Source organism: Dermacentor variabilis, chromosome 3 (assembly GCF_050947875.1).
Source record: "Dermacentor variabilis isolate Ectoservices chromosome 3, ASM5094787v1, whole genome shotgun sequence".
NCBI classification, from domain to species: Eukaryota; Metazoa; Arthropoda; class Arachnida; order Ixodida; family Ixodidae; genus Dermacentor; species Dermacentor variabilis.
In genome coordinates, this window is record NC_134570.1 from 188,378,926 (window position 1) to 188,405,745 (window position 26,820).

Below are 26,820 nucleotides of genomic sequence, written 5' to 3' on the forward strand. Positions count from 1 at the left end.
AACCGCTAACTGTATGCAAATGAGTCATAGTGAAGTTTAAAAGCACAGATATGCAGGAATGGTTAAAAAAATCGGGTCAAGTTTGTGGCAAATTTATGTCTTTGAATGGGTATGCACATGGTACACGCTCTTTTTGTTCGAGGATGCCTATAGTTTCACTTCTATTTATTTAAATACTCTTCATAACTTTGCCCAAAATAGTTTTCAAAAGCCATTTATAGTTTCTTTCCTCCAACACTATTTTGTGGTTGAAAGAAAGCTAAAGACCTGCTGGTTTAGGTACAAGTGGCACACGACACTCAGTGAAAATTAGAAAGTGCCCTAGAACGTAACTTTTGGAACGCATATACTTTGCATATGACTGGTACAGAACAGTTGATGCAGCAGTCAGCCCTATCATGTAAAAGTGACAAGTACTCTTTTGATTTTGTTTAGGTGATGCCATCTGGATGCCTGAAGAGTACCTATTGCTTGTTGATGGCCATGTCCTGGCAGCAGCAAAGACGTTCAAGCAAGCATTCTGCATGCTGTTTGCAGCTTACTTCTGCTTCCACATTTGTTATGCAGAGAAGGCGTCATGCACACTTGAATTCATACAAAGGTATATTTTATTTTCTGTTTATGCTTGTATTTGTTTTGCATCATGCGCATTAATAGCATATATTATACTGGCCTTAGGAGAAAAAAACTGTATACAAGCACATTTAACAGTACTGTGGATATTGTAAGTTCAGTGTCCTAGCTTGATACAAGAAATTGACGGTAGTTCGCAGCAGGAACCAGCAAACATTGCTTCTGTATAATCAAAAATAACACTTGACTATTTGAAGCTTAGTCCACTTTTTTCAGCTTCACAGTACACGTCTGTAAAGCTGAAACATGTTGAGGCCGAAGTTTCAAATTACACAAAAGTAATGCGTTCCGGTTCCTGCTGCGAGCTACCATCAATTATTGGAGTTAATCGGAAGGTCAAGCTGCTCCCATATTTAAAGCAGCGAGATATATATTCAGTTTGCAAGACCCCAAGGTAATAAGCACATCTAAAATATCCTTAGGTAAAATGCGTTCACTTTAAATAAAAGCACTTTAGAGATTTGTTGCATCTAAAAGCAAAACCCATCTGTGGCTTTTTTCTATGATGAAAGTCAGTCAGACCTCCCACGTGCACCTAACACCAGATGCACCTGTATGATAAAAGTCAAAAGTCACATCTCCTCGGTGTTAGGTGGAGAAACGGTGCACGAAAATTGGGGACAAGACGAGAAGTACACAGCAGGCTTTGTCGGTTACTAGATTTTTTTTTGCGCTGTTTCCTATTCAACTTGCTCATGAAAGAACTTGTCCAACTTTGAATCCTTTCATAGGCTGGTGTTCTTTAAAAAAAACCATTATTTGTATGTCATGTTTGAAATCAGCGTAATCTGTGGCATTCAAAAAAATTCCAGATTATCCGAATCATTTCTTTAATGCCGTTATTATAGGTTTTATTGCAATTATGCCTGCCTTCTCTTTATTGGGGGGGGGGGATTTAGGGCATTTTTTTGTATGAACCCAGACCGCGGAAGGAAGGGCAAAAAAGGAAATGTGGCGGTCAGCAAGAAAGTTCTTGCCTTGGTGCAGCACATTACTGAGTGTGAATGGAACATCTAGGTAAGCCTACCCCATATACCTGCCTTCTCTGTTTTGTGCTAACTTTGAAAATATGTTATAATTCATTCTACCTATAATAAAATGCAAACCACTGTTTTCAAGAGCACTCATATTCTATGTAAGCACCTCTTTATAGCATTTGAAAGCCCACTGAGTCATTCTTTTTACTTTGCCCCACAGCATGAACTAGTTGCCCACACGCAGGGATACTTTTTCCTCTTCCAAGCAGCCGAGAACCTGCAATGCGAACTACAGAAATGGTTCCTGTTCACCAAGTCATCTACACAAGAAATTATTTTAAAGCTACGTAAAGTGCAATAAAGTGTTTTGAAATATTTGTTGTTCATTATAAAACATCACTGGATGTTTTCCAGTGTAAAGTTTTCGTTCTGTATCAGTGGTGTTTCAAAAAGTGAGCTGGCCATTACAATAAGTTAAGCTGCTTGCTTACTTTATTTCTATTTGTTCCGTTGACAGCGCTGACATTTTGTAGCGATGCCTTTTCCGATTCTGTACTTTTTCGGGCTTTTCGTGCTTGGCCAGTGGTCAGAGCGACGGTGTGCCCTCATTATCAATAGGATGAGACAGCCGTTTGTGGTGGATTATAAGAATAGCAAAGAATAAGGCATCGCTACAAAATAGTGGCCAGGATTATGATGCCCCTAATTACCTGCAAATTAATGGCAGCTGTCTCAGTATATTGCATATTTTCTCTGATGCGGTATCTGCACTGCATTGGTGCTTAGTTGTGTTGCAGCCTATTTCAGCTTCAGTCAGCAAGTGCGATATATTTTCTTGCAGGAAAGAAAGAGTTCCGCATCCCGACTACCCTGACTAGAACGTTCAGATTTGGAACAGTCAGACTGCGTGAAACAAGCGATTAAAAGTACAGTACGCAAATATATTGCTTTTAAGGGACAGTATGTTCAATATTGAAATTAAAGATGCCGTTGTGCAGTGTCTAGCTTCATTTTCGCTGGCGGGATTGAGGCCGCAACGTTGGTATTTAATAGCAAAGTATAACAACTGACGAGTGATTATCAGGAGGAACTGTAAATTTTACTGTCGGTACCCGTAAAAAAATTACAGGTCTGCTTTATTTTTACGGGAAAGGTGTGAATCTCACAAGCAAGGCCCGTGACTAAGAATAATTAAGATCCGTAATTTTTACGGGAACAAGTTGGCAGCCAAAACTGACGGTCGAATTCCCGTAAAAACAACGGACGATTTTTGTAAAGTGTGTGCCCGACTTCCTTGGACGTCCACTTAGGTACTCGAACGAGGTCGAGGCACGTGATGGGATAAAGGATTCAAGGCAACGTGAAAATGATATGATTACATTTCGGAAAACGAGTCATCATCGGGAAGACGTTGCAATGTTTTCGCGTTCTTCCACGTAGCGATTCCTAAGTGCACTTGACTTTTTGGCACATGCACAACTTGTACAGAGATTCTCGCATCACCATGTGCCGCGGTAATCAAACAGGCTCTAATAAGTTTTCTTGAAACGTATTAGGCTGTAAGTTTCTATACGTTTAAAGTAAGGGGTTGGCAAGGAGAAACAATCTGTCCACTGTTATTAACTTATGCCTAGAAAAAGTATTTGGCTGTTAGACTGGGAAGAATTAGGAACGAGAATCTACAGCGCGTAACGCAACAACCTTCGGTTTGAAGATGCTATTTGCCTGTACAGCAATGCTGACGTAAAATTGCAACAAATGATTGAACGTAAAAGTATAAAAGTGGAGTTGAAGATTAATATGTAAAAGCAAAGGTAATGTTCAATAGGCCGGCAAAGGAACAAGAATTCGCGATTGGCAGTCAGCCTCTAGAATCAGTGCAGTAGTACGTTTATCTAAGTCAATTACTCACAGGAGACCATGGTGATGAGAAGGAAACAGAAGAATGAATGAATGACTAAAGCCTTTATTTTAAGGAAGGGGACGGCTCTAGGCCGCTGTTGGGGATTAGGAGGGAAGGGAAAAAAATGGGTTGGAGCGCGTACGGCACGCATGACCAAATCATCACCGGGAGCTTACCACTGTCACTGAAAAGTACACATTCATTGCATTCTTTTGGTGCTGACATGTTGGGCACAAACTCGGAGGTGTGCAAAGAAGCTCGAGAACAAGTTAAAGATAGCGCTACGAGTGCTGGAGGGAAAAATTTTAGTGTAACGTTAAGAGACTGGAAGAGAGATCAGAAAGCAAATGGGGGTAGCGATAGTCTAGTTGACATTGGGAGGTAAAAATGGAGACAGCGAGGCCACGAAATTCGTAGGATAGGTAATCGGTGGTCCAATACAGCTGCAGAGTGGATGCTAAGGGAAGATGAGTGCAGTCGAGGATGGCAGAAAATGAGGCGAGGTGATGAAGTTGGGAACTCTACAGGCGCAACTTGGAATCAGGTAACGCAAGACAGGGGGTATTGGAGATTGCTGGGAGGGGCAATATTCCTTTAAGTATACCTAAAGATGGGCTAATGATGATGTTAATGATGATGATGATGATGATGATGACATTTCGTGACATGGATTTGATCGAATTGTGGCGTCTTACGTGCCAAAACTACGATTTCATTATGAGGCACCGCATAGTGGGGGATGACGGATTAATTTAGGCCACAAGGGGATCATTAAGGTGCCCTCAATGCAAGGGACACGGGTGCTTTTGCATATCGCCCCCATCGAAATGCGGCCGTTGCGGCTGGGGGCATTTTTTGACGTGGATATCACCAAGCATTTATCGAATCATTTTGTTTCAATGCACTACTCACTATTATATTTTTGATTACGAGTTGGTTTGAGTGACACACATATACTTTCCAATATAGGTCCGAGTCGGCGCTAAACTGTGGCTGGAATTACGCTTCGTATATGATTTTAGGTTCGCGTTTCGGTTCAGTTCGACACCCTGGTTATAACTCACTTGGACTGTATGCGGCGCTCGCTCTTTCTAGGAATTTGGCAATTTAGCCTGGCACAGCAATGCCGTTGCTGAGCAAGAAAGTAACGTGACGTGAGGTTAACTTATCACCTCAAGAAAATGTCAAGCGACGCCTGAATGCTGCGTAGAGAGAAACTTGGCACGGCACATTGTATGGATTCTTATCACTGGATTTTAATGTTTGATTGCTCACCGCTCACGGCCGGCTGACTACAGTGATAACGCAGGTAGTACATCGCTCATACCACAGACGAAGTGCAAGAATAAAAAAAAATGTAATAAAAAAGGCCACATTATTCCTAGCGTTGTTGCAGTCTGTCGCGATATGCCAAACATAACAGAGCAAGAAAAACGAATCAAAGATTAACAGGAGGCATGGCGGAGCGTTCTTACCCTTTTGTGTGATTCCCGCAAACAGAGCGCTTCAGTAAGGTAGTGCTCCTTCGCCTCTGGCGTTGCCCAGCTACGAAATGTGTTGTTTTCATCGTATTCGAATCCGTGGACGTCGAATCCGTGCATTATTTCATGTCCGATAGCCTATGTTAAGCATAGCAAGGAAAAGAGAAAAACGGAGATATGGCAGTTGTGAATGCATTCAGATACCGTTGGCCACAAGAGAAGACGAAGCTGGTTCTATTTACTGACTTCTGTGCAAACTATGTTGGCCTTCACTTTTTTTTTTCATATATGACGGCACATTTTCGCGTACCCAACGTCAACCACGGCTTTAACGTATACCAACGTACATTTATTTATGTCTATTTGCTGAGATATAACAAAGCTGTGGAACAATTAACGAGTAATATTTTATTATTTTGGTAAAAACTTCAGATAATGAATACAACGGAAATATACTTCTTTTTTTAAGGACTAAAAAGCTTTGAAAAGAAATAGTAAACGAGTGTTGGCCTTTGCATCGTACTGTTATTGTCAACGTTTGTGTCGATGTCGTGCTTAATGCTTTCAGAAGGAACTGCATCATAATGCCGTCACAATACTATTAAAAATACGTAAGAAACCTACTCTTAGTAATTCATTTACGAAGTAAGGTATGTTCCAACTTTATTATTAAACTATTCTTTTATTGTGACATACGAACGTGCTTAAGCATTGAAGCTGTTTTCGCCATCTTTTTCTGTATTGTTCAGTAGTCTAGTAGGACGATGAAATTCAGTTCAGTGTTATTTTGCATAGCTTCCCTTCCTGAAGATGCACGAACGTGTCCTACCAGTTAAAAAAAGAACGCAAGTTTCTAGGCACTATGTTTGATAATAAGCTAAACTTTCTATCGCACATAACCAGTTTGAAAATAAAGCGAACGATGCACCAAATGTACTTAAACTCTTGTCTATGAAAACACTGGGGCTTTGACCGGAAATGCCTTTTGCATATGCAAAAGGCATTTCTAGTCAGAGCCCCAGTGTTTCCGTGACAAGAGTTTAACTACATTCGGTGCATTGTTCGCTTTATTTTCAAACTGTTTATGTGTATACTATTGTTTGGTACACAGCAAAATAGACAACAGCAAATAGACAACGATCACCAGGACATATATGGGTGAGTCAGACAGTCCTACCTAAGGTGACTAGATCCAGTGCATAATCTAGGGCTACGCTTAGCAACTGGTGCCTACAGAACTTCCCCTGTTCTAAGTCTATACGCAGAAACTAACCCCTCATTTCTGGAACACAACTCGTGCTTACTTACGTTCTCAGAGTTCGATCATCAGGACATATATGTTACGATATTGTCACACACCGTAACACATGAATAGACTACGCGAATAAACCACATGCCATCAAACTTCTCATACTTCGGTATGAAAAAAAGTGTCGGGAGTGCGATATCCCAAAAGAGGCTCTTAATGTTGCAGATAAACCATCCAGATTAGCCCCCTGGTGCGACTTTACGCGATCTCTAGATTTCTCACTCAAACACCTTAGGAAGCAGGATACCCAACAGGAGCACATAATACAAGAGGTCCGCACAGTACAAGAACCGTGCAAAACTTACAACGAGTTTTACACAGATGGTTCAAAGACACAGGATTATGTGGGAAGCAGTGTCATATCGTGAACCTAGGAACGGACTGTTACTCTCGCCATTCGTTTCGGTTTTCACAGCAGAATGTTATGCTCTGTAGATGGCAGTGCAAGAAGTTGTAACTTGAAAACACAAAAAAAGCTGTCATTTTCACTGACTCCCTAAGTGCTCTTAAAACCATCAATTTAAAACCCGAACAAGAACCTGTCGTCGGCGACATCGTACACACACTGTCATGCATACACCAAAACCACACAATTCGCTTCTGCTGGGTCGCAAGTCACGTTGGGATTCCGGGAAATGAAACGGTGGATATGTAGGCTGCTAATGCGAAACACAAGTCTGTATCTAAAATAAAGGTATACTCTTGGGGGATGGGCTTCCAACTATTTGCAGAGCACTTAATAACAAATGGCAGTGTCAGTGGAAGGTGAAAGATGACAAATTGCGCCTCATCAAGCCAGTGCTAGGGAAATAATGGAAGACCTGCTTTCACCAAGAATGCTTCACTGAGGTAATATTAGCCAGACTCCGAATAGGCCACACACACCTCACACTCAATTGTCTACTCACAAAGGAAGCACAGCCGATATGTGATAAATTTCAAGAACCACTTACAGTACTATATAATCTAATTACATGCCCACATATCGAACGACAAAGACAAAAACGCTTCCACGATCTATACGCATTGCACGTACCACTACACCCCACTCTCATTTTGGGAGACGACTCACTTGATCCTTTTACAGATGTAGTGAATTTTTAAAATGTAGTAGGCTTCCTGCACAGACTTTAAGTACCACCTTAACTATTTCTACCATCGATGTTCTAACACCCTGTGTCTGGCGCAGCAAAGCCTAAGTTGCCTTTGTACCAATAAACCGAATTTAACTAACTAGCTAGCTTCCCTTTCTAGTTTGCCTTAAACTGTCATGGCGCATAAAACTGCGTTTATGAGCACTAGAACAGCGTTTTTCATGCGTCTAAAACGTTTTCGAGCACAGTTCTCAGCTTATGTTATCCTTATTAGCGACACTTTACAAAAAAGTATCATGCTGAAGCCGAGTATGGCGACTTGTCAGTTCATCTGGCACGCACACTGCATAATTAAGAAAATTTGTCCCATGGTTCCGCTATGCCGAATTATACATATATGCTTTACCCATATAAAATTGCTGTTGTAGTACGTATCTTTCTTTGCAGAAAATCATATATTTTCACCCCATCCTCCTTGTAAAGCACATTAAATTGCGGTACTGGTTCTCCAAGGTGCTGTACCGCAGACCATTTTCCCATGTTTTTCTTGTGAAATTACCAATTTCATCGGTTTATCACATCGGGTCTGCAATATGGCCGATCTCGGCGGTAAGGAGACGCGGTTTCATGCGACCCGATGGCGATGAACATATGGATGGGTGCTGGTAGTGGCGAAGACGCGGACAATCGAAGTCAATTGAAGTATGAAAAGAATCGTTACAAAATATGCTTCTAAATTCGAAGCAGAAATCAAGTTCGAATCTTCGAATCGTAAACTGGCTTCAGCCAGTTCCCATACCGTAACACCTTCTTTGTTCCGTGAAGGCGGGCTTTTTCCCGTGAAGTTGGGCTGGTCGAGTAGAAATAGGTAACACAACACGGAGCGCTTAATTCGCCCAATCTCTTCTGGGAACTGAGTTTTGTGCGCAACCACGTCTTATTTCCAGGACACCTTTATTTTGTTGCGCTCAGATTTAATCGTAATGTTATAAGAGTTACTTTATGTACTAAACTTCGAGAAGCTACAAGGAACCTAAGAAAGATTAAGCTCTCATGTCAGCGTGAAAAGCTGTTCGAAAAGATAGTCATTCGTTGTTGCGGTGCTGTTTCCATGGCCTAGCAAATGCCAGTGGGAGGAGAACCAGGCTCGCTATTCTGACAATTGCTTAGAGCGTGGAACCAATTACCTGTCCAAGGCTTCCATAGGCGGCTGACAGCGGACCTTTCGAGAAGTATATTTCCGGCTGAAGAATCGCTGCCGGTATAACGATTAGGTTAGCCCATCTTATGTAGTGGGCGTTCACCGTCGCAGAGTCGAAGAAATAAGTTTCTTGATCAGTGAGCAGTCTGTGCTGGTAGGCCTTGCGAGCGCTTAGCCACGTTGCGAAGAAGCTATCCGTGGAGTCGTCAAAGGTGCCTGAAAAGGAAACGAGAGAAGTGGTTTTTCACGGGCCTCTCATCCAGGGTTCGCTATTGTGCTTTCACGGAGTTTTTAGAGACGCAAAATTGAAGCTCGATCTATAAGCGAAGCTCTGTTATTTATCCACGTACACAGAATATGTAGTATAAATCTCCTGGTGACCTGGTAAAATAAATATCTGACCCCGGCCTCCTCACCCCAGAAGCTTTAAGATAGCGAGATATGAGAAAAAAAATCATGCTTCATAAGCCAACGCAACAACCCTCTAATCTTAAAACGCAGCAGATACTTCGTTGTACTGCATTGCTAATCACAATTGCAAACAAAGTGTCCAATATCGATGTTCACCTTTGTGGCGAAGTCCGTGCTCCGAAATTTTTTACGGTCGGCAGTACAGAAACACCTAAGCGTGTTAAGACAAAGCGACAAAGATCGCTCAAAACTGATGTTTAGCAAAGGACGAAGCTCAGAGTTTCCAAGTCATATTGCTTCTTCCCCCCTGGAATGGCCTTCTGACTTGCACATGCGCCTGCCCCATTTTCGCTGTCATAAGACTCCATCCTTTCACACATAAGTCACTCTCGAAATGTTTGAAAAAATATTATTTTCCCAATAGCATGTTCACTTACATCCATGGCGACGCACAGCTATGTGGTGAAATCAGAGCAGGGGTGTTTTCCCGCGCCTTGCGCTCGTCTACTCGCACATACAGCGGCCCATGTAATTATGCCGACCTAATATCACTCAGATGTATCTCCTATTCCCTCAAATTCCGAGCTTTCCAATGACAAATTGCAGCGAAAACCCCGGAAGCGCTGTGCTCACTGTAATATTTTTCCAACTTTGCTGCGTTGCCCAGTTGTGCCGGATGACCGACGTTCGCCGCCATGTTCTCGAGCTTCTTAAGGGCCACTGTGCGGGAACCTTTGAGCCACTGGGATGCCTCTAGGGAGTGTCGGAGGGCGTCGGCGAGTCTTCGAACCATTTGTTTTGTTTCACGAAGAGCGTGCATGCTGACCACTGTAACGAGAGCCGTGGCGATGAGTGCACATCGAGACGAAATTAGCGTTAGAAAAAAAAGGCAGCTTCCTGAATACGTCACAAGAGTAAACATGAGAAAATCTTGGCTGCACAAAAAGAGGGTAAACCGCTTGAGACGGCCGATGTCCCTCTTGTAGAAACCTGAAAAGGGCAGGCTCTCAGTAACTCGATTTCCCGGTAAAGTCAAGGTAGTGAGGAGTCGAATGAGTGTCGTAGCCATGAGGAATTTGACGTGACACCTAACCAAAAAAGCGACAATATTATACAATTGTAAGTGCCCTCGATTATATTTTATCGGATAGCCACGAGAAAACAGTATTCGATTAGCGAAACGGGGATAACAGTACGTTAATTGGAACATGTCGATTTGCGCGGCGAAACCGTGTTCATATTTTCTTTTGGTTTTCCTGATTATAGACCCCGTCAACGATGTCAACAATAAAGTCTGGAAGTAGCAGTGCAATCAATTACATTGGCATTAACTGCTCAGTTAGAGTGACTCTCAACTCCTTTGACAGTGGCATACCCATTAGAAGTATATGTTGCACAAATCCGCAAGGGTACCATAGGCGTATCTTAATTCAGGTGTTGATGCATGCATTGTCCGTGTTACTTCCATGCATGCATTATCCGTCGCGTCACGACTGGAGCAGTATGACGAGTCGCAGCCGACGCTCATGGGGTCTCATCTCCGGGAGTGAGCTCGATGTTGTGACCGCTGCGGAGCTCCGTGGCGAGGAGAGGGATCGCGAGCCTCCACGAAAATGTTACGTACCGAGAGGTACAGGTAAAGGAACTCACTACGATGTATTTACAAGAGCAGCGCCGCCAGACACCAACATGGTAACAAGCTCGTGCCAAGCTCTGATGCCTTGCTTCGTCTTTCTTTGCGCCATGTCTCACAAGCGCCTGTTGTATCGCAACAATAGAGACATTAGATAGCGTAAGAGTATCTTAAAAGTGTGTGAAACGTACATGTATGTGTGAAACGTCCATGGATGTGCGATACGTGCATGCACTGGGTGCGATACGTGCCACCAGGAGCCTTTGTAGCGAGAAAGCTAGCCGTTCGGAAAAACCTGGCGGATGTGCGCACAGAACAAAACATGGCTATAATGGCATCGCAGTGTTGCGCGGGGATAATATAATGTTTTCTTTTTGAATTGCTTTTCCTTTTCTCGCATCATCAGAGATATGAGTGATTTTGAGTAAATTTTGTAAATAGACTAATTGCCTCAATCGTAGAGCTGCCTCACGGATTGTGGAGGTCTTTTTTTCACACAGATTCAGCAACCCCTATCCGAACCGGTGCAGTGGATACCGAAGAAATCAATTTTGTCTTTGAGCTTTGGAAGTAGGGTTTGCACTCGGAACTTCATGGTGTCGGACGTAATGTGGTGACGCCCTAGCAATAAAGTGCGTATATGTTGTTGCAGAAGGACACTTACTGGCCTTTAGGTATTGGCTCGTCAGCGCTGACTCCATGACACCCTTGACGTGGTCGTAACAAACGGCTTCGAGAGTTTTCTCAGACTCGGCTGCCAATCTACCTGGCAGCGCTATCGCCAATCCCTGACGAAAAATGCTCCAAGCGACCAGGTAGCGGATTCCTTCGGAGCCTGCAGAGTTGACCAGCCTTTGCAGTATGAGTGATGCGGACTGCTTGAGGATGACGTAGTCGCTGCCGTTGTAAGCTCCGGCCGTGTATTGCACGATCATAGTGTCCCACTGATCTAAAAAAGAAAGGAAGACAAAGAAACAAAAATCACCACCCAAGCATTCCGCGCATATGGTTAACCAGCGAAGCTGAAACATTCGGCCCCAAAGTTTATAACTGGGTTAAGCCCGACGGTTTATTAAACGAAAGCTTGGTAGGCTGCCGGATCCTCGGCATGCAGTTGCTGCTTGCGCTCGGCTGCGCGAGCCTGTTCTTGTGTCCAGGCTGCAGCATCGTGGCGGTGTAGACAAGCTTGTTCCAGGTTCTGCTCGCGGCGTTGCTGATCGAAATCTGCCTGCTCCTCCGGAAAGCGTTGTCAGATGGGAAGAGGTCTTGGCACTTTTGAAGGAGCCGCGTCCATGAGCTTTCGTGTACTCATCAACCCAGCATCACTCGATAATTGACCCTCGTTCCCCCCCTCAACCCGGGTTGCATGGGCGGGAGGCTTTGGTTCGGGCCAACGGTCCTTCCCGGACAAGGGGGCTGTTGTGGTGCAGCACAACTGAGGGACTGCAGTCGACAGACGAACAGCCATGTCGGTCTTACATATTAGAGGACTCAAGCCTGACTGACCCTCGGACTGCCTTGATGCAAAAGAGGCCAAGGCATACAACCATGGAGAGCACCAAAGCCGTCCGCGGAGCAGCGCGACCAACCGAGAGTGCGCCACCACCGGTTCCAGCTCTGGGTTCCACTGAGCCAAACAAAACCCCGTAGAACGACTGGCACACACGGCCGAGTCGAGCGACCTTAGGAGTATGCATCATAACTTAATGGATAGCTTTCCACCTGACTCATCAAAAATCACTGCAGGACGGGCCCGCACTTCGAGAAACTTCTCGCCCAAGCGGTGCTGCTCCAGGGTGAGATGGAACCAGACCTCCTTCCGTGCTTTCGCAAGCACTTCGTGAAGGCCCGGTGCCCGACCCCCGAAAACTGCATCGCGGCGTGCCAACCAAACTTGGTAGGAGCACTCGGCGAGGAGAAGCACGAACTGGTTGACCGCCTGATTAGGCAAAGGGTGCAAAAATCGAACTGCCTGATAAGGAACGCCTGGGAGATTAAAAAGAGTAGCAATCCTACGGAGAAGAGCTGCAGGAAGCAAACACTGCGCAAAGGCACGAACCGAATCCTCACGAGCGCCACAGAACTGGCACACTCCACTAGCCGGGACCGCTGTGAAGGGCCTGTAGCCCAACGGCAGGCACCCTCGCGCCAGGCGGTACATGAACGAGGCTCGCCTAGCGTCGAGGAAACTGGCCGTGATGAGCTTCCAGTTTGGCCTGTGAATGGAGAGGTCATACATCTGGCAATGCGGGGGGAGGCCTGGGGTAAGGATGTCTACTATTTCTTGGAGTGGAGTTGAAACTACGTCGATGTCGGGGCGAACCGTGCGGAGGCTTACCAAAGAGTTGGCAGCCGCCGCATAAATGGTGGACGGGGAACCTGAGCGAGGAACACAGTGGGAAAATGGGCTCTGCGAAAACAAGCGGAGTCGGGTGCTAAGGAAAAACGAGGTAAAGCTTCGAGTCAGGAGCATATCCGAGTTAAGAGCGACCTGGGTCCATCTGACGTGTAGTGCAGTAGCTACGATGCCCAGGTCGGGAATTCCGAGTCCTCCCTTATCCCTGGGCAACTTGAGTACCCGCCTAGCTACACAACCATTTGTACCCTTCCAAAGGAAGCGAAAGAGGACTCTCTCCAAGATAAGCTTGGTTCGGGTTGGATCAGGAGACACACACGTCACATACGTCAGGAACGAAAAAGAAGTGAGCGCAGAATTGTCGCTCGAGCAGTCAATGGGCATGACGACGCGCTGAATTCTTGAACCCTGGTTTCAAGCTTCTCCTTAGCCTGTGGCCAGTTTTCAGGAGAGAGACCATCTGGTTCGAATTGGAAGCCTATAATGCGCAGCCGCGTTTTCACGGGGAGACCATGAACGGGCTGCGGACTGGACGGAGTGGAGTTCAAGTACATGGCTTCACTTTTCGACCTATTCAACCTTGCACTGCTCGCCCTGCAGTAACCGTCCATGACCTCCAAGACGCCGCAGGCTGATTCTTCGTCCGGGACGACAATGGACAATTCATCCGCATAGGCAAAAAGTGCAACCGGGGGGGGGGGCGGAACCTGGTGGGAGGAGGGACCTGCCAATTCTGCTGTCACAAGACAGCCTCTGCAGAAGCGGTTCAAACGCGAGTAAGTAGAGGGCAGGTGAGAGAGGGTCCCCCTGCCGTACACCACGTCCCACAATGAACGCCTCCGAGACGCGGTCCCGTATGACAACAGCAGAAGTCGGTCGAGAATACAAATCTTGGACCATCTGCCGAAAACTCACACTAAAACCAGCCTCTTCCAGAACACGGAAAAGGCACCTATGGCTAATGATGTCGAAAGCCTTCTCTTGATCGAAGGAGCAAAGAATACTAAGAAGTTTCCTGGTATTTCCCTCCAGGAGAAGCTCCCTCACTGCTAAACCGTGAAGCTGAGTAGAGCGCCCCTGGACAGTACATGCCTGGTATGGACCCAAAACAGTGCTGAGCGCTGGTGTGAGTGGCGTACACAGGGACTTTGCTATGAGCTTATAATCGCAGTTGAGAAGCGTGATTGGACGCCATGCTCTCAGATTGGAGCTCCTCGACTCGTGCTTACAAAGGAGAGTGATTAGCCCATCTCGTTGAGACGCTGACAAAGGCCCTTCACTGAGTAGCCTGTTCACCAGTGATGTGAACGGCTTTCCTAACACTGTCCAAAATTTAACATAACATTCGACTGTCAGGCCATCGGATCCTGGACTGCGATTACGCTTCATAAACTTCAAAGCCGAAAATAGCTCGTCCTCATCTGTGGCTGAGTCGCATACTCGCGGCGCCTCAGCTGGTGAAGCAAATGGAATGACAGCTGGAGAGGCAACTGGTTCGGCATACAAGGACATGTAAAACTGCCTCGCCAGTGCAAGAACTCCATCTGGTGAGTCGATTATGCTACCTTCTCTAGGATCTACTAGGGAAGAGAGAGTTGTGCTCTTCCTTGAAAGATGCTTACGTAGGACGTTTCTGCTGCACCACGCTTCCAGCTCCCACAGCTCTGCTCGGGTTGTGGCCCTCAGGCCATCCCAGCGTCGCTGCAGGAGAATCCGAAATTCATTTGGTAGTGAGGCCAGCGCTGAAGCCACACCAGGCCCACCAGACAGTGGCCTCGAAAGCAGGAGGATCGCGTCGGAGACGATTTTAATCTCCTCACGCTCCTCGCGCGCTCAACGCTTGCCCCAAGACCTGAAGCACTCACGCACTCTGACCTTCACATCATCCCATCCTGTGCTACTTAAATTCGCTGTGTTGTGAAGCGATCGAAATAGAATGGATGATACCTCTGCAGTTGCCTGCCTCTCTTTTAGGAGACGTGGATTTAAGCGCCACGGTCTCTTTGCTCTCGATACTATGCTAGAATCGGCGAACTGCAGAATTAGGAAGCTGTGATCGCTAACGGCAGAAGGAATTAACCAAGAATGCATACTGGAAGCCAGTGATGACGAGATGTAAAAACGGTCGATACGGCTCTGCATGCCCCTCCCTGTCCATGTCATTCCTGACTGTCCAGGTTGGAGCACGCGCCAAGCATCGACCAGTCCCAGCCCATCGACGAGCTCTCGCAGTACAGCATTTCCACGACTATCTTTCGATATTGGAATCCCTCTACGCGAGAGGCGATCAACCTGTTGTAACACACAGTTGAAGTCGCCTACTAGAATTAGTCGAGAGGGACGGACCAAATAGGGTTCTAATGTATCGAAAAACTCTCTCTGCTCTCTAGCCCGGGTCGGAGCATATACATTAACAATTCGAATGCCACAATCAAGATCCACCGACAGGACGCGGCCCTCGGAATCCCTAGCATAGCGAATAAGAAGGCCGTCGAAATTCGGCATCAAAACGATGGCCGTACCCCGACTGCCCGTTGCGCCATAACTCCAGAAAGACCGAGTGCGAAAAAGGCTGTCGGAGTGTCTGATATGGCCTAGCCTATTAATATAAGTTTCCTGAAGTACGAGAATATCTACCTTCTTGGATTTAGCCAAGTTAACAAACTTTAACTTTTTAGAAGCTCGCGACAAACCTTGACAATTAAAAGTAGCTATAGTGAGAGAAGAACCCATATTAAGTGAGAGAAAATTTAGCATAAAGCTAGTAAAAGCAAAGGAAGACAAGAAAAGCTAGGGAAAGAAAGAGCAGGCTAGTGTTAGTCAATACTAGCCGCTATAGACACATAAGCAAAGACTACCTATGAGAGAGTCTCCGAATTTGGAGACTCCTCATCAGTAGACTCATAGTACCTGTCTGATAACTCGGAGCAATCGCACCGAGCACATTTGCAGTTTGGACAAGGAGGGGAATCCTCCGCGTCCGATGGGACCTCAGTGTCAGAATCCGAAGTTTCCACAGCAGTACGCTTAGATTCTGGAGCGCCAGCCTCCGAGCCCGGGAGCCACCGTCATCCGAGCTCGACGCACGCTCCGCGACCGCCGCCCTGGAAGCGGAGCCAGCGCGGTGACAGCGCTGTTTCTTAAGCTTATGGCTCGACCGACGAACAATGCCGGTCTTGCCAGACACCGGCTCCGACCCGCCAGGGGCAGCGGCCGGCGTAGCGAGCGGCGTTCCAGCCGCGGAGACGCCAGCGACCCTCGCTTCAGCCTCCTCGCCCGCTCCCCCCTCGCAAGTTGCCGTGACAGACGGGGGAGCGACCGCGGTGGCGTCCACAGAATCGCCGCCGCACTCGGCGGCATCGACCAAACTCAAGGAGGCCTGGCCCTTTCCTTCCTCCAAGGCAGTTACCGTGTTAGCTACCGGCGAAGTAACCGCTTCCTGAACTGCACGTTCCTGCTGCTCTGACCTCGCGGTCACTGACGAGTAGGTGCGGACACTACACGACGAAACCGCATGGTCTCTGCCGCACCGTACGCACGCCGCGTCGCAGGCCACGTGGCCGAACTGCTCGCAGCGCGCGCAGGCGTGTCGCACGCGCCAGCGTGGTGTTTTGCCAAGTTACACGTACGGCACAACGTAACTACACCCTCGTACTCACACTGAACGACACGCTCACCTACACGAAGAAGGTTAGAAACGGGCCGCGCCATCTCTATCCGAATGCGCCGGTTTCCCGTGCCAATGGCAGGGAACCCGTGCACGCACTCTTCGGAGATCCCGTGGACCTTTCCGAAGACCTCTAGCTCGGAGAAAAGAGCCTGGTCCGGAAAATCCGCGGGGTAGCCAAACACCCTATAACCAACTTCACCCGCACACCTCTATACTCAAAACGAACTTCCACATCACGAACCTTCAATGCGGGATCAGCTGAGAAGCGATCAACCGCGGCCTTAGTCTTAAACGTTACCTCGAACCGTCCTGCACCAAAATCCTGCACTGCCTTTAGGTCGTTCAACGAAAAGCGCTTTACGAGCGCCTTGCAAACATCGACGTTGGACGCACCCTTCGGAACACGCCCGAAAAACGTAAGTGACCGAAGCCGCGAAGGGGCCACCATCGCGGTGAAAACCACGTGGTGCCCGCGCCTAGCCGAAGATTAAGCTAACACTACAGCAATGTAGGAAGCTAAAAACCCTCGCTAAATACTGAAAAAAAAACAAGGACAAGAGAAGCCACCGGAACACCTCACCAAACAGCGGGTTGGAGACTACAAGAATCCGCACCGTAATCCTATCCAACCATTCCGGGAGCGGCTCACGTGGAGGGGATCCGCAGCACTTGAGCTCGAACGCGCAAATCACGCCACCGCCGCACCTATCACACCACCGCCGCCGCACGCAGCATGACGAGACTGAGAGGGAGATGAGAACGACTTGCACAGTCGCGATCTGTGAGCGATTTTCGGAATACGTATGAAGGCTGTTTCACATGCTGCGACTGGAACGACGAAAATCGGTGCAGTCGCACGCGTCGCGATGCGATTTTTGGAGGGCTCACTTCACATGATTGCGATTTCAACAATGGAACTGGTACGACACCCAGGGTTGCTTACTGCCAGGCTTTGTGGCACACGCTGTGTAACTCTTTTGTTGTAATGAATAAAACGTTTACATTATAATATTATTGACTTTTCTTGATTAGAAGAAAACAATATGCACGTTTACTAATTTAAAAATGTGATTTAGGACTTGTCTTGGAGTGCGCGACGGCGGTTTCTGTAGTTCGGTGCGTACGAACAATCTCTGTTCGTACAAATATCTGTTCGTAAAAAACGAACAGATATTTGTCCAGTAAGCACAATAAGAACGACAGTTTTACTGACTGTCGCATGGGTGTGGTGTATAAAATTCCCCTTAGCTGTGGCCAGTTCTACGTAGGGCAAACGGGACGGTGTATCAATCAGAGGCTAATGGAACATAAAAGGTCGTTAACCGGTGGATCGCCTTCTAATCTTTCGCTACATTGCCGAGATTGTAACTGCACGCCAGAGTCAGATGAATGCGCGATATTGTACAGGCATAAGAATGAAGATACGCGTCTTATGGTAGAGGCATGACATATCTATAATGGTGGAAGTGCGTGCGTGAGTCAGTCTTCGATTACTTTACAAGAGGAAGAGATTAAGTGCCTTAACAGTTATCTCTCACGTAGACCGGCACGAGTACCCGCTTGACACGTGGTGTTACCATTCCTGAGCAAGCGCAGATGGGTTTTCTGTCTTCTTTCTTTTTTCGCCTCAGTGCTCCCTTCTGTTGATAGTCGGCGTTAGTGTTGTCCACTTCTCTATACTCTTGTGTCCTGTCGGCACGCCTCACTCCTATTTTGCATAATTATTGTGGTTGTCGTTGCTGCCGGGTTAGTTTGCGGCAAGATAATAGTAGGCAGTAGAGAATGCAGCATTCAGAGCAGCCATGGATTTGAAGTCGTTGCGCAAACCGAAATTGCTGGAGCTTGCAAGAGAGTTGGGTCTGGATGTCTCAGACGAACTCAGAAAACCAGAACTACTAAGGGCTATTCTTGAGTTAGAAGCTGAGGATGACGGGCTGTCGGAATGCCTTGAGACCATTGAGGAGAAGGAGACGGCAAAAAGACAGGAGCGCGAACGTTAAGAGCAAATAAAGAAAGAGGAGCGCGACCGTCAACACACTTTGGAAATGAAGCGTCTCGAGGTAGAGATGGAACGCGCTCCTAATGGAAGTCAGGCACACGGTGCAGGAGAACGAGTATCGTTTAAAATGACTGACCTGATGCGGCCGTTTAAGCTTGGAGAGGACATTGGTCTGTTCCTGGTTAACTTTGAGCGAACGTGCGAGAAGCAGGGGTTCTCTCGGGAAATGTGGCCACAGCGCTTGCTCACTTTGTTACCCGGCGAGGCGGCCGACGTAGTCGCCCGCTTGAAGAGAGAGGAGGCAGAGGATTTCGACCAAGGGAAATCGAGTCTGCTAAAAAAGTACAGGCTGTCAGCGGAGGCGTTCCGTCGGAAGTTTCGGGAAAATGAGAAAGGCAGAAGTGAGTCATATACAGAGTTTGCCTACAGGCTTATCTCAAACATGCAGGAGTGGCTCAAAGAAGAGAAAGCGTTTGGTGACCACGAGAGAAAGTTCTGCAGTGTTTCGGGCTGGAACAGTATTATAGGCGGTTACCTGAGAACGTGCGGTACTGGGTCTTGGATAGGCCAGACGTTAGTACGGTGGTTAAAGCCGCCGAGCTAGCCGAGGAGTTTGTGACGCGTTGGGCTCGCGGAGCTAAGGACGGTCAAAAGGGTGAATTTGGCTCCAAGTTTGAGAGGCCGAAGTTCACGCCCATGAAAGCAAGGGCGGACACACGTAGTGCGGATGCGAGTGAAAGCAGTCCGACCGAACGTAAGGAGACGGCGGCAGCCGAAGCCGAACGCAGAAAGCGGTTCGAGACGAGGCAAGCGCGCGTGTGTTATACGTACCAGAAGCCGGGTCACTTTTCGGAGCAGTGTCTAGAAACAAAAACAAAAGTCGTGTTTTTGTCATTATGCAGCACTGACGAGAGCATGAAGCTTCTGGAGCCTTACATGCGAGACCTCCTCGTGAACGGGAGTGAACGAGTGCCGAGTGCTTCGTGATTCCGCAGCTACAATGCATGTAGTTCATCCCTCTTACGTAGAAACCGATATGTTCACGGGCGAGGGCGCATGGATCAAGCAAGCCGTGGAAGCTCATAGCGTGTGTCTGCCCGTAGCAAAAGTGCTTATTGAAGGACCTTTCGGAGCACTTGAGACGGAGGCCGCAGTGTCATCTATGCTGCCCCCCCCAGTATCCGTACCTATTTTCGAACAGGTCCGATCACCTCCTGTTCGAGAAAGGGCTTTTGTTTGGTGAGGCTAGCGTTCAGGCCTTAACCAGATCGAGAGTTCAGGAGCTCGCTGCAAAGGTGGCAGTTGCGGGGCTGACGTTGTCGAACAATGAGAAAGGGTCGGAGGCGCAGCAAGCTGATATTCAGAGCTTGTCCGAACTGAATAAAATTGAGCCTGTAGCGTTGAAGGCACCAGATACTGGAGAGGAAATGCCCGACACGGGAAAGTTAGAAGAGCTATCTGCAGATTTGCTCATCGCGCCTACGTCAGATCGACTTAATCGGTTGCTAAAAGTCAGCCGGTCGGCTTTGATAGCAGAGCAAAAAAAGGATGGCAGCCTAGAAAACATGCGCTGCAATGTCAAGGAAGGTATCGCCTAGAAAAATGCTCATTTTGTGGAAAGAAGTGGGGTCCTGTACCGGAAGTATCTAGACCGCAGGGGAGTGGAGTTCGATCAGCTGATCGTGCCTCAGTGCTGCCGCCAGGATCTGTTGCGCTTGTCGCATGGAGGTTTGTAGTCCGGACACCTAGGAGTTAAAAAGACTAAGGACCGTCTCTTGCATGAGTACTATTGGCCAGGGTGTTTTCGTGACGCAGAACACTATGTGAGGACATGTGACACCTGTCAGCGGGTGGGCAAACCAGGGGAAAAATCGAAGGCGCCGTTGAAGTTGGTATCTATCATTACGGAGCCTTTTAGACGGCTCGTTATTGATACAGTGGGACCTCTGCCGGTAACAACCACGGGGTACAGACTCATTTTGACTGCGATCTGCTCAGCGACAAAGTTCCCTGAAGCATTGCCGCTTAAGGAACTCAGCTCAGTTGAGATAGTCAATGCGCTATTGTCCATATTTGCGCGAGTTGGTTTTGCTGTGGAAATCCAGTCAGATCACTGCACAGTGTTTACTAGCGCTTTGACGACAGCCTTTCTCGAAAGGTGTGGGGTAAAGCTGTTACACAGCTCAGTGTACCACCCACAGTCGAATTCCGTTGAGAAGCTCCACTCCGTCATGAAGCGCGTGTTGAGAGCATTGTGTTTTGAACAACAAACTGACTGGGAGCTGTGTCTGCCTGGGGTGATGTTTGCATTAAGGACCGCGCCGCATGCGGCTACGGGGTTTTCGCCAGCTGAGCTGGGGTATGGTCGCTCGCTGCGGTCTCCGCTTCGCATGCTTCGTGACTCGTGGGAAGGCAGGGGCGACGACCCAGTCGTGGTGGAGTACGTGCTTATGCTCCTCGAACGCTTAAGAAGGGCACCGGAGTTGTCAGGTGAAGCAATGGCAAAGGCCCAGCAGAGGGCCAAGGTTTATTATGATCGGACAGCCAGGGCCCGTCGTTTTGAGGTGGGCGATGAGGTAATGATATTGTGCACATCGCTAAAAAACAAACTCGACGTGCAGTGGGAGGGCCCAGCACGTTTGTTCCAACCGGCTACCTAGCCGGCTCGAGGTTTATCATTGAGACGGATCACTGCGCTCTCCCAATGGCTGCAGACCATCTCTTCCAAAAATGGCCGCCTCCTGCGCTGGAGCCTCGCTTTGCAACAATATTTCTTTGAGGTGCGTTACAAAAAGGGTAGTCTCAACGGTAACGCCGATGGCTTAAGTCGAGGCCCCTAACGTAGGAATCAGCGTCAAAGTTGTTTGTTACTGATGTTTTTCTTCCTGAGGCAGGATTTTTAACATATTGCTTTTGTTTAGTGTTTCAAAGTCATGACGTGCTTTCTAGTGCAATTTTCCAATTTGTGGACGCGTTCTGAGTGCTGCTAGACTACTGTAAGGAACTAGGCAGTAGTATAAAAGGGGAAAGAGCCTGGCATGGCTTTGTGATGGTTGTGTCGTGCTTGCTGACTGAGCGGTTGAGTTTCGGCGTAGTTCTAACGCTTGCTGGGAACGAGAAAAAAAATGGCAACTCTTCCGAAGTCACTTTGCAGCGTCCTGTGTGAACGTGAGAACGAGGACTTCTCGGTGCGCTGCGCTCAAGAAACGCCGAGGGACGACCGACTTCGGTTATGAGCATCATCGAGCGACATCCCTCCGTACAGCGGATGTTGTCCCCTGACCATCGGGATCTCCTTCTCCCGGCGGGGTGGTCTGCTACGTTTCGCCTCCGACGTGCGGTATAGCCGGCGCGGATGCAACGGACGCCGGGGCTTCGTTCACAGTGGCGGACATTTTGGCCAGTTCAGCACTGCCCCGACACCTCCTGCTAAGCGCGTCCAGGCATGTTTAAATGCCACGTGCCTTCGCGCGCGCTCGTGTGTGTGTGTGTGTGTGTGTGTGTGTGTGTGTGTGCATGTTGGTGCCCACGCTTGTCAAAGTGCGGCAGCCGGGGAGAGGAGCTTCACAACCGTGAATCGAGGAGGTCCGACCGGCGCAGGCCCGGCGGACACTTGTCACTTGTCACAACGTGTCCGTGCGCCGCTGTCACGTGCGCCTCTTCCGAGCCGTTCCTTCTTGCCCTTGACTCCGAGAATATAAAAGCAGCTGCCCCCGGACGCCAAGAAAGAAGCTTCGATTTATTCAGTCGAGTAACGTGGTCTCCCGTTTCTCCACTTCGGTCGACCTGACCGGCCGCTCTTTTCCGATGCTAGAATAAACAAGTTGTTCTGTTAGCAGTCGACTCATCCTTTGCCAGGACCTTCGGATGCTTCCAACTGTGCCCCAGGCCGCCAGGCCAACGCTACCCTTGGGGCTTGCGACCCATTTGCAACATCATGCATCTAACCTGTATTAGATCAACATTGTTACGACATGCTTATGGGAGTCATTTCAAACTAGATTGCTCAGCCAGAGAAAGTATAAATGAAAGTCTCAATGTTTATTCCAATTTGGTATTCCTAAACAGATTATACTGGCGCAATTTTATGCCTGCTTGCATTGCCTGCAATTCACTGTTCAGAGCTGGAAAATCTGATTCCTTTTCTTGCTGTCGAAAGGCTGCTTCAATGTCGATAGCAACCTATAATTATTCATTTCGAAAGTGTTAAGGAATGACTATATCTATAAGCTTATCAATGCGTTTTTATTCCACCAACGCAATTAAGTTTTCTTTCTCCCTCTCATTGACAGCCATGGAATGAAACTGTTCACTTTCATAAGTATCAGGATGCAAACATTCTGGAGTTTGTCCTGAGCATTTTTCTGCATCCTATAGTGTGCATGTTTTCATCTAGTTCTGGTGTCGCAATCGCAGTGATCTACGCATATTGTTATATTGCAACAAACAAATTTATTTAATTTTGTTTTCAAATCTACAATGTGTTCATGCAGTAACGACCACATTCAAGCAAAAAAAAAAAACTGCAGATTCAGTGTACGTGTTGGAATCTATGCTAAGTGAAGTTTTTGTCAAGTAGTCAATTAAATGCTGTTAAAGTAATATATACAATTTGTCTTATTTTCAACAGTCCAACATGTCATCTTTTGCAAGGTTTGCTTATGCACCGCATAAGTCACAACCTTAATGTCATGTAATCTTTATACATTACACTGTTCACAAACTATACCGAAACGCAAACGGCAGTTAATGTAGATGTACGCTGCGAGACATCAACACAGTGATGTTTGTTGAGCAAGGAATGGTTCAAGACGTCTGCAGATGAATTAATGACGTGCTTATGTACTTATTTATTTATGTACCTCACAGGCTGCAAGGTTGGAGTACTATCCGAGGGGGAATAAAAAAGTTGTTACAAAAGGAAGAAGGGCACAAAATTAAATATAACCAGCAAAAAAGCACTACAATACATTGCACCGACTAGCCCAATGTGTTTTAGTGGCGAAACATTATACAATACGTAATAACAGAAAAAATTACTGCCCATGCACCCTGTACAGATGGTAAACCAGCGAAGCTGAAATGTGCGGCCCCGTTGTTAATCACTGGGTTAATTCCAACAGTTTATTCAAGTCTTTCTATATCATTGGTTATGTCTGTGTTTCTTAATCAGGTTATGCACACGTTTGGCTTGGGTTTATCATATTGTTTATTTGGAATGCCACACATCGCGCTTTGCAAGATCCCCATCATGGAGAGTGCAATGAGGGGTTCATTGTGTTAATCCAGCGGGTCCATCAAAGTCTTCCTGAATTATGTTACGCACATGTGTTTTGTAATGTGTTAATCATAATATTTGCAACTCGGTTATGCACTGTAGTTACCAAGTGATACATCGGCGCTGCACATTTCATTTAATTAAATACAGGGACACATTTTTGAACCTATTGGGAAGTCGGAGAGAGACTGCTGCATGCACGCTCTGCTGCTAGAGAGAAACGACGTCACTATCGGTCTAGCCAATAGCCCAGCACACCTTTGCTGCGAGGTAATTGTGACATCATCATCTTGTCTTAACCCCGTCCCCCTCTGTGTCCTTTTCCTGCAATAATACGTAGATAAATGTATGTTTGAAATGCATAAGCATTTCTATGTCTACCCAACAAGAAATTTCTCCGTCCATGCAAGACGAATGCGATGGCTCACACACCCCTAAACAATGGCTCATACTCCTACACCAGGGTTTTTGGGATCGGACCATGAGTGTTTTGCCTAGGCATATACAGCTTCACTGTAAAAAGAATGAACACCTTTCTGCTAGATACCAAGGCGTACTAACAAATGAAAGTTTATTGAACATGCCGAGTAAATGCTTGTTGACAAGCAATAAATCGAAGTTACACAAAAAGCAGAAGCAAAAACTGATGTGTGTCCATACAGATCCCAACAGAAAACGCATCCATCTCTTAAAGTGTAACATAGGCCATGCTGACAAGATTCTCCCAATGTCTTTGCATCTACAGCATCCATAATTTCTCTAGACAGCCGATCTCCACAGAATGCTAGCTTATTCCTCTACAATGCACTCTCCACATCTGAGCGTGCATTGTAGAGGAAGAAGCTAGCATTCTGTGCAGATCGGCTGCCTAGGGAAATTGCGGAAGCTGTAGATCTAAAAATGCTGGGAGAATCTTGTCAGCACGGCCTCCGTTAGAAATGGATGCATTTCCTGTCAGGAAACGCACATGAATTTTTGCTTCTCCTTTTCGTGTATGTTAGGTTTATTGCTTGTCAGTGAGTATTTACTCAGTGTGTACCTTAAACTTTTGGTTGTTAGATCATCTCGGTTTTCATGTTCGTCCTATGTGTTCTGTGGTGCCATTTGCAGCTAGGCTATTCATTATTTTTTTAGACTGCAACAAGTCACTTTCATGGCCTTTATGATGCTTCTGTGTACCTTATAAAATCTTTTATTTGGGCAATGGTAGCAAGAATGTATAGCGTGAAGCAGTAAAAACAGGGTACGCTAACTTCTAATTAAAAGGTTTATAGTGAAAATGCAGTGATATATAAAGGTTACCAAAAAGTAGTACAGCAATAAAACCTGATAAGGACTAGTGCTTGATGAAACCAAACATAAAAGCGGGAAAGCGAGAAAATACAGATAGATATACAAGTGCAGGGAAAAAAAAACGTGTGCATGTGGCTACCTTCCAAGAAACTCATTTTTTTCCAATGGCAGGGAAGTGGAAGAATGTGCTTGCATAAGCAAGCTGTCAGTCTGTCTATTGGAATAACAACAGTGTTTTTTGAAAGGTGCTGGCATGCAGGATTGGCAATTGTAATTATTTTTTTCCTGCACTTGGAGTTTTTCTGTATTTTCTTTCTATAGCATTTTTATTTATGTTTGGCGGCATCAAGCACCAATTTTTATCTAACCTTCAAATATGTCTTTCTTTTTTCTGGGGAAAACACGGGGAAGGCGGGAGATGGAAATTTAAGATGATGAGCAACATGAGAACAAGGTGAAAGTAGGAGCCAACGTTTCCACAAATGGACCTTGAAGAAGACAAGTCCACTTGTCAAAACATTGGCTCCTGCTTTCACCATGTTCTCGTTTTGCTCATTGCCATATTTTTACACATGAACCTCAGTTGAAAGTTAGCCCTCATCCAACTCTAGTTTCATCCTGTTGATACTGCTTCATGCTATGCACTCTTGCAACCGTGTGTGTGTGTGTGTGTGTGTGTGTGTGTGTTTGTGTTTGTGTGTGTGTTTGTGTGTGTGTGTGTGTGTGTGTTTGTGTGTGTGTGTGTGTTTGTGTGTGTGTGTGTGTGTGTGTGTGTACGCGTGAATTTGGATGTGAAATCGGGCCCTTGGGCAGAGGAATCATTCTTCTCCTGTGGAGCCTTATGAATTCATTAACTATGGTGCAACAGAAATACGATGGGGACAAGAACGAAGTGAATACAGAGTGCTTTGTTCTTGTCTTTGTTCTTGTCTATCTGTTGCACTTTAGTTAATGAATACACACCAACTCATCCAGTTTTAAGTTATTACTTCAGGATTATAAGCCCGCTTGTGTCCTAGAATATCTGCATGGCTATGTATCCTGTAATTTAATTTCTGGCCATGTGCTTGCAAGTAGCGCGTCAATCTTCTGATTTTCCTGACAATCTTGTGTGATGTGCAGGCCCAGACAGTTTCTGGTGAATCCATGCAGGGTGCTGTGCAGGGTGTAATCTGCACTACAAGTGCTGCTTTGATTGCTTTCAGTTCAGCTTTTCTAGATGTAGGATGACCTGGAATGGTACTCACTTATAGGGGGTTTAGTATTATGTAGTGTCATACTACTGTTACACTGCTATTGCCACATCAGTGTACTACGTGTGCCTGATGTTTGCTTGCATATTTATGATTAGCAACTTCCTCTGTGTGTTTGACAGTAGCATAGTCTCCTGGCTTAATTGTTTGCCCCCATAATTCACGGTATGGGCCTGTTGTGTTTTAAGTTCAGGTGCTCCCGGGGTTGTTGCTGAAGGGAGGGGTAGTCGTCCTTGCATCTCATATGCTAGCTGGCATAGTATTTTGGGACCAGGTTCTGAGCTCTTGAGGCAGAGAATTTGTGATGCAGGCTGCAACTCTACTCTGTC

At 46.7% G+C, this 26,820-nt stretch overlaps 1 protein-coding gene across 1 annotated transcript in view; it reads right to left on the bottom strand.

Moving 5' to 3' along the window:
• Positions 1 to 26,820, bottom strand: part of LOC142574953 (membrane metallo-endopeptidase-like 1) — a 146,644-nt gene that overhangs the window by 16,963 nt on the left and 102,861 nt on the right. Inside the window, exons 8-10 of the mRNA XM_075683936.1 lie at positions 11,307 to 11,591; positions 9,643 to 9,837; positions 8,585 to 8,814 (exon numbers count right to left, since the gene is read on the bottom strand). Coding sequence (XP_075540051.1) covers positions 8,585 to 8,814; positions 9,643 to 9,837; positions 11,307 to 11,591 — 710 coding nt within the window. The remainder of the gene's footprint in view (positions 1 to 8,584; positions 8,815 to 9,642; positions 9,838 to 11,306; positions 11,592 to 26,820) is intronic.